Genomic DNA, 10,829 nt, shown 5'->3' with positions numbered 1-10,829 from the left:
AGATGTGATCCGGCCAGAGGAATCCTGCGCCTGGACTTGTCTTCATTGTTTCATTTGTTGTCGAATCCTTTGAGCTCTAGTGCAGGTGTACAGAACAATGAACACACCTGGAGATGAGGGTCACATGATCACAGGTGTGGGCGGGAAACTGATGCCAGGAGACACTGGACAAATACAGGTGAGCGTTACAGGAGCTGGTGTTATTACAGTCACATTCATGTCAACATAGAAACACTCTTATGATGAAAGCCACAGACAGATGCCACTGAAGAACCTTTCAATGAACACTTCAAAATTATGTTAATACATAAATAAAATTATATAAATAAATGGGAAAATTATTTTAAAAAAGACCATAAAAAGTTGGTAAATAAATAAAAAAAATTGAAATTTTTTTATTTAACTTGCATTAAAATAAATAAAATAGTTTAAAATAAGTAAATTAATTAATTAATACAATTAGATTACAATAAATAAAAAATAGATTAAAACTAGTAAATAAACAAATGAATGAATAAATAAGAATATTTAAATAAATAAGTTTAAAATAAGTTACTAAACTAGTAAGATAAAGATAAATAGAAATTGTCTGTAAATAAATATATTTTTTTAATAAGTAAATCAAAATAGATTAAAATAAGTAAAAAGCCTACATAAATTAATACGGTAAATACATTTTACATTTTGATTAAAATAAATGCAAAATGTATAAAAATAAGATAATTAAAATATTTATATAAATAAAAATATTCAAAATATTAATATTTAAAAATATTAATTAATTAATTAATACAAATATTTTAATATATAAATAAACATATATTAATAAATAAATACAAATGTAAATACAATTTAAATAAATAAATAAGATGAAAAATGTGTTTAAAATAAGTAACTAAATTAGTAAATAAATAAAAACATTATATATATATAAATAATTAAAAATAGGTTAAAATAAGTACATACATAAATTGAGATGATCATTGAGATAAATGTAAATACTAACAGATACACTGTAAAAAAAATGTATATATATATTTATATAGTTTACTTCCCAAAAGTTCTGTCAATTCAAATACATTGTCTATAAATTCAAATCAATAGGATAAACTCAGTAAAATAAGTTTAGTCTACTAAAATGGTTGATCATGTTGTTGCGCTGCATATAATCTATTTAAATGTAAAAACCATTGCAAAGTTTACACTGCAAAAAAATTATGTTCTCCCTCAGTGTTTCTGTCTTGTTTTCCAGCACAAATATCTAAACATTCTTAAATCAAGACACATTTACTGGAGAAGCAAAATGACTGAAGATATTAAGTCTTGATAAATGAAAAATGTATCGAAATTAAGTGAGTGTGTGCTTCAAAAAACAACAAATATCTGCCAAGGGAGTCAAAACACTTAGTTTTCCCTTTGAAATACATTTATTTTTCTGACTCCGTTGGCAGATATTTGTTGTTTTTTGAAGCACACACTCAATCGCTCTTGTATAAAGTATGAGCAGATAATGAGATATATAGTGTGTAAATTGTTAACGCTGCAGTTTTTCCTCTTTGTCGCCATCTCTGTTCAAAGTCTGCAACTGCAGTTATTCGCGGAATGATCAACTTTACGTGGGTTGTGCCTTGGCACGGCACAGCGCGGATGAATCCGATGTTTTGAGGAGAATGTGCGGCTGTCAATCACCGCCGGTGTGGATTCTGGCATTCTCAATCACAGGTTATACTTTTGGGAAGTTTGACCAACATAAGAGTTTTCACCGGAAAATGTCGTCTGAACAAGTAAGTAACATCCACTTTTGTTCTGACCAACTAAGGACATAAAAGCATTGCAGTAAATGCGCTGATTAACGATCGCTTATCATATCAAGTCAAACCCTGCAAATTATACTTAGTTCTCAAATTGTTAATGTTAACAACATCAGCATTGCGTGACTACATTTAATGCCCTTCCGATATTATCCTTGTTTCCGCATGTGCCGTTCGCAGTCTCTCTTTCTGTAGCCGCGCCAAAGTCCGACGTCTTTTGCATTTTACAGCGGGTGAATCTCCAGCTGGTGATTGTCGTTTGAACCTTTCTGGATCCGCAATCAAATTGATAAGTTTAATTATATCAAGTGCTGTGAGGAAAGGCTGTAAATCTCCAGCATCCTCACACTCGACTAGCCGAGACTCTTCTTTATGTGGACAGATGTGACTTTATGTGGACAGATGTGACAGAATGACGCAAAGACATGCTCGAATTTCCCGCGGAAATCCACCAGTACCACTGCAGTTAAAAACATTATTACAAGCTTACCGTTGTGAGTCGAGCTACGGCAAGCAGAGAGTTCTGAACCCTGGCTGGTGATGAACTTGCTCAAACATTTATTTAGGATAATTTGAATAATTGGACTGCAGCTTTAAGATGCGAATGAAAACTCGATGAGTTCCAGATGCGGGAACCGTCGGATCGAGAGGTTAACCGTCCCGGAGAAGCGTGAGGAAAACTGACACAGAAACGGGGTCAAACGTGGACATCAGGGACTCATTCCTGCCGTTTGAGGGGTTCAAATATGTGGCATGAATATTTCTGCCTGTCGCTTCATTTGATGTGCAGATGTGCCATTATTCCCAGATGTCGACTGCTTTCCCAATGACAGTTCGCAGGTTTTTGTTGAAAATTATTGTTTGATTATAGCTTCACTTCCTTTAGTTAAACATGCCTGAATGAAAATGCTTCCAGTTTTAATTCACTTCCTCAGGAATTACAGTAATTGATACTTTTATTTTATAGAAACATCCCTTCCTCATTTTTAATTATCAGTCTTAAATACTAAACAGTGTTGTTGAACATTGTTCTATTTACTCATTTTAATCTATTTTTATTTATTTTAATCTAATTTTATTAATTAATGTATTTACTTATTTGAATCTATTCTTATTCTTTTTTTTTTTTTACTGATTTATTTACTGATGTATTTACTTATTTTAAGCTATTTTTTAATTTATTTATTTCAATCATCAAATATTGCTATCTATCCGTTTATTTACTACTTAATTTATTTTAATCTTAATTCATTTATGTTTTGGATAAAAGCGTCTGCTAAATGCATAAACGTAAAAGTAAACAAAAATACTTTGTTCAATATAATTCAGTCATTTACTCATGTCAATCAAAACCTGTATGATTTTATTTTGTCAAGTCAAATTTATTTACATTGCGCTTTTCACATTGTTTCAATGCATCTTTACAATAAGTCATGATGTTATGTTTATAATATCTTCATGAGCTGGTCAATAATATAGTTAAATTTTGTGATAAACAATCAAGCAGTTGAGATTTGCTGTATAGTATTTTATAATGCTTTACGAGAGTGTGTGCAAGTAAAGATATAATGTAGGCCTGTTATATAAACAGCCAGTCCATAAGCGTCATTTGTTCTCAGGGAAATGTGTGTTTTCATATTTACAGATTGGAGACTCAGGGTCATGAGATCCACCTTTCCCTGCGTAAACATCCTCACTCTTCCGGCTCGATCACTGCAACTGTTTGTCTGACGTCGTGAAATGACGGAGATGCGTGACCTATTTAGGCCTAAATTTAAGATTTATGTATTTGAATTGAATATAAAAAGTCCATGCATTTTGTGAAGTGACCTTGGGTTCTTGAAAGGCGCTATAAAAAATAAACATATTATTATTATTATTTGGATTACACAGTTTGGCAACGCTTTACTTAAAGCCTTTATGTAAAATGCATTATAATGCATTACATTTTTAAAATGCATTATAATATTTGCAGATTACATCTGAAATTGTATGTTTGTCGTGTGTTTTAAATGCGATATACTTTCAAAAGGTGTGCTTTGAATAGCGAGTTTGAGATTATAAGGTGCATAATTAATGCATTATAATACTTTCATAATGCATTCTATATCAAGGCTTAAAGTGTTACCCACAGTTTTAACATAAATAAACTTAATGTGATGCATATGAATGAAACGTGGTTTTACAGTTTTTCTCAATTGCTTTGGCTCAGTTCTCAAATGATTTTTTTATTTCCCAAAACATTAAGTTCAGATCTCTGAACAATTCGCTTCTTTTTCACATCAGATTGGAATTTCTTATTGATTTGAGCAAATTGCAAATGCTTTGGCACATGTGTGCAAAGAGTACATACAACTGTCTGCAGTTTGGACAACAAATAATTGCATATGGCTTGTTGATCAAAACTGATGACTCGATTCTCACTTACACTGTCAAACACTTCAGAACTTCTCAGACATTTTTTATTCTGTAAGCCATCACATTCAAAACGATCTATTCAATTATCATAATTAGTATACATGAATGTATATTCTAAAATATATCTGACATTGACATTGTTTGTAATGTCTGCTAAATTGGCACATGACCTCTAATTGCATTCGCAATCTAATTGCAAATTACCTCTAATATGAATCAACCATTTAACCATTTAACCAATCAACTTTGGGAGTATATATATATATATATATGTATATATATATGTAGATTGCCCACAGCACAATCACTGCTGTAGAAGTTTTTGAGAATGGAGGACGTTCACAACCCTGAACTGCAGCAACATGCTCGTGGAAGAGCAATTGGAAGGCGTGTAAGAATATGTGGTGGTGGTAGAGGAAGAAATAATCGAGGAAGAGGTGGAAATAGAAGAGTCAGAGTCTCTGATGAAATCAGAGCCACACTTGTGGATCATGTCATAAATCATGGTTTTACAATGGAAGAGGCTGGTCGAAGAGTACAGCCTAATGTAAACAGGTCCACAGTGTCATCAATTGTGCAAACCTTTCGTAGGGAAAACAGGTAAATATGTTTTTGTTTGTTTTACAGTATGTAAAGTATTTTTACAGTATAAACAACAATATTGTAAAGGTAAATGCAAGTCTATTTGTTTATTCTATAGAACTGCACGACAACCTCGCGCTGGTGGCAGAGCAGCAGTATTTAACCAACTGCAAGAACAAGAAATTTGCAACATGGTCATAGCCAACAATTCCATCAGGAGAGATCCAAAGTGCAATCATAAATGACAATAATGTCTTTGCAAATATAAATTCTGTCAGCATTTCCACCATAGACAGAGTTTTAAAAAGACATCAGATGACTATGAAACAGCTCTATAAGGTGCCATTTGAGAGGAACAGTGAAAGAGTCAAGGCGTTGCGGTACCAGTATGTCCAGGTAAACCATTGGTGTGCACTTAGTGAGTTTTCCTGTTTTTCTAAGATGCCTGTATTACTTTACTGTAAGTTTCAGAAACCCATAAGAAAATACATTTACTGTTACATTTTTTTCTGTGTTTCTTCATAGAGAATCATGGAGTTAGAAGTACATGAAACGACCCACATTCTTGTTTTTGTGGACGAGGCTGGGTTTAATCTGTCCAAAGGCCGGAGACGTGGTCGCAATCTCATTGGACACCGAGCCACAATTGACACACCAGGCCAACGTGGGGCCAATATTACAATGTGTGCTGCCATTTCAGAGAACGGTGTGAGCACATATTCCACACATTGGGCCCTATAATACCCAACTTCTCCTGGCCTTCCTAAATGCACTTTACAGAGACCTGATTCCAGAGCAAGAAAGAGGTTTAGTTAGACCACATTTGCCTAATTATGTTGTTGTCTGGGATAATGTCAGCTTCCACCGAACCAACAGTGTTAGGGACTGGTTTGCTGCACATGAAAGGATAACAGTGGAATTCCTCCCACCATACTCTCCATTCCTAAATCCAATAGAAGAGTTTTTTTCAGCATGGAGGTGGAAAGTGTATGATCATAGACCACAAAATCAGATGTCTTTGTTGGATGCCATGAATGCTGCATGTGAGGACACAGCTGACCATTGCAGGGGATGTGTGCGGCATTCAAGGAGATTTTTTCCACGGTGTGTGGCAATGGAAAACATCAGATGTGATGTTGATGAAAATCTTTGGTCTGACCAACGTGAGCGACAAGATGTCCACCAAGAATAATTATTTTTTTTTTTTTTTTTTTCATGAATGTTATTTGTTGTTTGTGTATTTGTGGTAATACACAAATATGAAATGTAAAGTGAAATCTTGTTACTCTTGTCAGTTACTTTACATGTACAGTAAATACACTTGTATTGTGTATATACACATGAAGTACAAAAATAAACACTGTAAAAATACAAATGTTCATAGACTTTTTTTTTTTTTTTTTTTACATACTATTGACTTTTCTCAACAAATATGAGATTTTTGTTTAAACCCTTAATTTTCATGGTTGACTGTTGTGGTGAAAAAACAACTAAACATTTTGACCAGTGTGGCTCACACAATGACAAAAATACTTTAGATTTTGGTGGCCTTGGCCAAATTATTGACACAATAACTAGGTTTTGAAGCATGAATTAAATGTTTTGGGTGAGTAACTACATTTTGCAGACATGCTATACAGTTTTGAAGTTCCTGCAAACAGTTGTGACATTTGCACTCACAGTTTAGAGAATGTTAAGACTGTTTCGAAAAATGTGCCAAAGCAATTGAGAAAAACTGTAATTTATTAAGTTAAATAATATGAACATGGATAAAAATGGCTGCGAAACAAGCAACATTAAAATTAATGCGATTGAAACAAACTGGATTTCAAACACTCAAATTATTAGTTCTAATACAGAAATCTGACCTGTTTGATTTATGCATGACATAACTTTATGCGGTTCAAATCTTAAATTTAGGCCTTAACATTACTGCGACCGCACACCGTCCACAAGGCGCTCGCAACACACACCAAAACACACCATAAACCCCCGTGCACCTCAACAACACACACCAACACACACCATAAATCCCTGCGCACCTCAACAACACATGGCTGCAATAAGCCAACAAATTAAGCCGTTAGAGAAGCGTTTAAGACACACACACGCACGGAGCAGCTGGGAAAGAGGACAGATGTGTGTGTGGTCAGAACGACCTTGGCCTTGAAAACACTCGTTCCTTTCCAGTCTCTTGAATCAACACTGAAGTGACTTAAACTGCAGTTCATCCACTGGCCACTAGAGACCGGCTGCAGAAGAGAGTCAATCCCATAGACCTGCATGTTAAAATGCTCAACTTTACAGCAGAAAAACACATGTTTACAGTCTGGTGCAAGAAGTGGGTTTGGTCTATATAGCTAATTTTACCCTTCATGACGACTGTGAGGGGGGTGAATATTTTTATAACTCATCCATTTAAATTATATTAAGCCTTAAAGTTCTGCATAATTAAGGGCGTGGCCACTTGAGTGACAGGTGGATTGCCGCCGATGTCACTTCTAGACGTTTGTCTGCTGTCTGTTAACTTCACGTCACCTCAGCTAATCCGCCTCGCTGGAGTGACGCGCGGCCAAGATGGCGGCGGCCGACTCCGCCCACTTTGGGCTTCAAAAATGCTCTTCAGAAACACTACAGGTTTCTGACTGTTTTTTTACAGTCTATGGTTCCTTCACACTGCTTTCATTAGAGATATCTGGCCCGGGGCGAAGAGCTACACCAGGCCAAATCCACTGATTATGAGTCCCAGTTTCTGTTTGGGAGGCATTCCCAATTTCCCATAAAAACTCATTAGAGGAAAACGCTGCTGCCGTCGAGGAGCTATTGCTCAAGTCAACTCATAACGTTTTATGAACCCTTCTGGGAACTTTTTCAACTCTTTGCATGCTTATCTCCATTCCGAAGCGCTTCGGGAGTCATTTTTCTCCACGCTACGGCTGTGACTGGTGGAATGATGCTAGACATGCTTGTAAAGTGGAAAGTTTCCACTAGACTGGAGAAGTTTTGCTTGAGCATCTACTGGAACACTCACTTCAGTATGAAAACACTTGATGCATGTGCCAGAATGTTTTCACACGTCTTGGATAATTTGACCAAATTGGAAATGACAATACAAATATATTCTCTTATTATATTCTCTTAATATATGACAGTAAATATGACACTAAATCATAATTATGTGATTTAAAAGTTAATTATGATTATGTCATATAATTGACATAATAAGTAAAAATTTTGAGATATGCTGAAATTGTGAAATTGAAAGTTGAAATTATGAAATACTAAATCATAATTATGAGATTATAATATTATGACACAAGTCAACTTTCTATGTCATAATTATGATTTTTATGTCATAATTTCAACTTTATCTCATTTCTTTTCCTTTTAATCACCATATGCTTTTGCAATATGCTTTTTACAAACGTGCTTTTGTAAACCATAACATGAAAAGTTGAAATTATGACATAAAATTATGACGTCATAGTTGTGAGATTAAAAATCTAAATTATTAAGTCAACTTTTTATGTCATAATTATGATCAGCTTTTCATGCTATGGTTTACAAAAGCATATTTATAAAAGCATATTGCAAAAGCATATGGATATTATAGATAAATGAGATAAAGTTGAAATTATGACATACCAAGTCATAATTATGACGTCAATTATGACACAAGTCAACTTTTTATGATTTTTGTGAGATTCAAAATTATGACACAAGTCAACTTTTTATGTCATAATTATGATTTTTATGTAATAATTTCAGCTTTTCATGTTATGGTTTACAAAAGAAAACACATATTGCAAAAGCATATTGATATTATAGAAGAGAAAAAAGAAAAAGCAGAACTTTCCCAATCATCCCATCTGAAGTTCCTCGCGCGCGCCCCCGCGCGCATCTACCTGCGTCTGGAGAGGCGGGGCGCGCGCCGAGCTCCACCAATGGCGCGCGCGCGCTGAGTCTGACTCCGCCCACTTTCAGCACGAAACTTTCTTCATCTGCAGCTGCAGCGGGAGCGACACACACACACTCACACACACTCACTGACTGACTGCAGCTTCGCTATGCTCGCGCTCACCCTGTGGATTATCGTGTTGTGGAGCGCCGCGCGCGCGGACGCGAGGAAACCCGACGAGTTCTTCAGCGCGAGCGTTTATCGCGCGAGGTGCGCGTCGCGATGTCTCAGTCTGCACATCACGCGCATTTCTGCAGCTTTCAAGCATTTACAGGTATGATCAACATCATTATATCAGACAGAAGCTTCATCAATACCAGTTTCAATGGGAGATTCCCATAAAATGCTATGTATGTCACAATTTCGATTTAGAATGACATAATTTCGTCTTAGTATGCAATTTCCTAACTTTTAATTTGTTTACACAATCTTGAAATTTAGATTAATGTTTTTCTGAGTGTTTTGCAGAAGAATGTTTTTACATGTTCTACCAATATGTGCTTTTCAGTGGCCGATATACAGTATATGCGCAAACGGAATGTACCCAGATTTTTTTTAATCAAATGAATCACTTATTTTAATCATTATTATTATTATTATTAATTCTTATTGTTATTTTACATTATTTAAATTGACTTTAAAATCACAAAACGTACAGCTATAGATTGTGAACCTGACTCGCTGACGATGATCATATTGGTCTGTCACTCTTTAGTCACCTAGAAATATTACTATTATAACGATTTAATGACAGAAAATGAAATGAAAACTTATTTTGCATAAATTTTACTCTAAATTCACAAAAATCTGAAAACAGATACTGAGTACATTTTCAGTCACAATGGAATGTCAGCCATTTAATCTGCTTTATCAGTCCATCTATAATTCTTTAGTCTTATTTTTTTTATTGCTTTAACAACTAATTAACATATATAAATATAATATTCAGAGGAGAAAAGCACTGAACAGAGTGTGGAACATTGTGAGGAATGAGCTTCAAAGGGTCAATCAGCATATTTAGAGTTCTATGACAATTGAACACATTTCCATCCCGAATTCATAATGTAGATTTATATTTATATTAGAACAGCACAAAAAAAAATAAAAAAAATCGCAATCTCAATTCAAACACCCATGCGATCTTATTCCTATGACAACTACAGTCTGCTGGGATAAAAATAAGGTAAATCATGTTTTTGAAAGAAAGTTGAAGCTTCAAATAAAGATTGTATCAATTACATCGTTACACCAGTAGGTGGCGACAAGAGACTGTTCATTCATTCAAGAGATTCGTTCAAAAACACTGATTCATCCAGTAGTGAAACAAGTCTTTATGTGCGAGTCATTGAATTATTCACCCAACCCAATAAAAAAAAATTGTAATTAGGCATAATAATTTTTTTTATTTTATTTATTTTTAAATAGACTGCACTGCAGCAATTAACATTTTAATAGAACATTTTGTAAATTATGTTTTATTTTGTTTAGTTGTCTATTCAGAATTGTGCATCTATTTATCCAGAATATATATATATATATGTGTGTGTGTATGTATATGATGTTTTTGATAGCAGATGATATACTTCTGCTCAGATCTATAAATTATTACTGAAAATCATTCGTTTTTTCGGTGCATTATAAGTTTAATAACTTAACTGTGGTTCCCTAAAGGAATTATATGGGATTTTGTTGCATTATTGCTGATATTTGATGACATTCCTGGTGCAGTGAAACAGATGATTCTCAAGTGAAGGGTTTGTGTGGTTGTTTTTTGTCAAAGGTCATGATCTAGAGCGTATTAGTTTCCTACGGTCTCAGCGAAAGGCTGTTTTCCTGCTAAGCTTCCCTCGTTGTGTTGAACTGAAGGGACTCAAGGTTAATGCATGTGTCTTATGCGTGAAACTTGCCTTGCAATCAAAACAAGCCGACATCCATCCGCGCTCGTGATGGTTATGATGTTCTTGCATGAAATGTCGAGCAGCAGAACTGCAGCCGTTAATGATTCGAGGGGAACATCTTTCTTAAAGGGATAGTTCACCCAAAAATGAAAATTAGCCCAT

General features: G+C 34.7%; 1 protein-coding gene across 2 annotated transcripts in view; it reads left to right on the top strand.

The window, feature by feature from the left end:
• Positions 1 to 8,840: 8,840 nt before the first annotated feature.
• Positions 8,841 to 10,829, top strand: part of anos1 (anosmin 1) — a 78,730-nt gene continuing 76,741 nt past the window's right edge. Inside the window, exon 1 of one of the 2 annotated variants that reach the window (XM_084121642.1) lies at positions 8,841 to 9,043. In XM_084121642.1, the coding sequence (XP_083977768.1) occupies positions 8,879 to 9,043 (165 nt within the window). In that variant the 5' untranslated portion in view covers positions 8,841 to 8,878. The remainder of the gene's footprint in view (positions 9,044 to 10,829) is intronic. The other variant, XM_084121643.1, reaches the window with a different exon arrangement.

This window comes from Abramis brama (genome assembly GCF_963993115.1).
Source record: "Abramis brama genome assembly, chromosome: 8".
NCBI lineage: Eukaryota > Metazoa > Chordata > Actinopteri > Cypriniformes > Leuciscidae > Abramis > Abramis brama.
The sequence above is the reverse complement of the archived record's forward strand: the minus strand, read 5'-3'. Positions and strand labels throughout refer to the sequence as shown.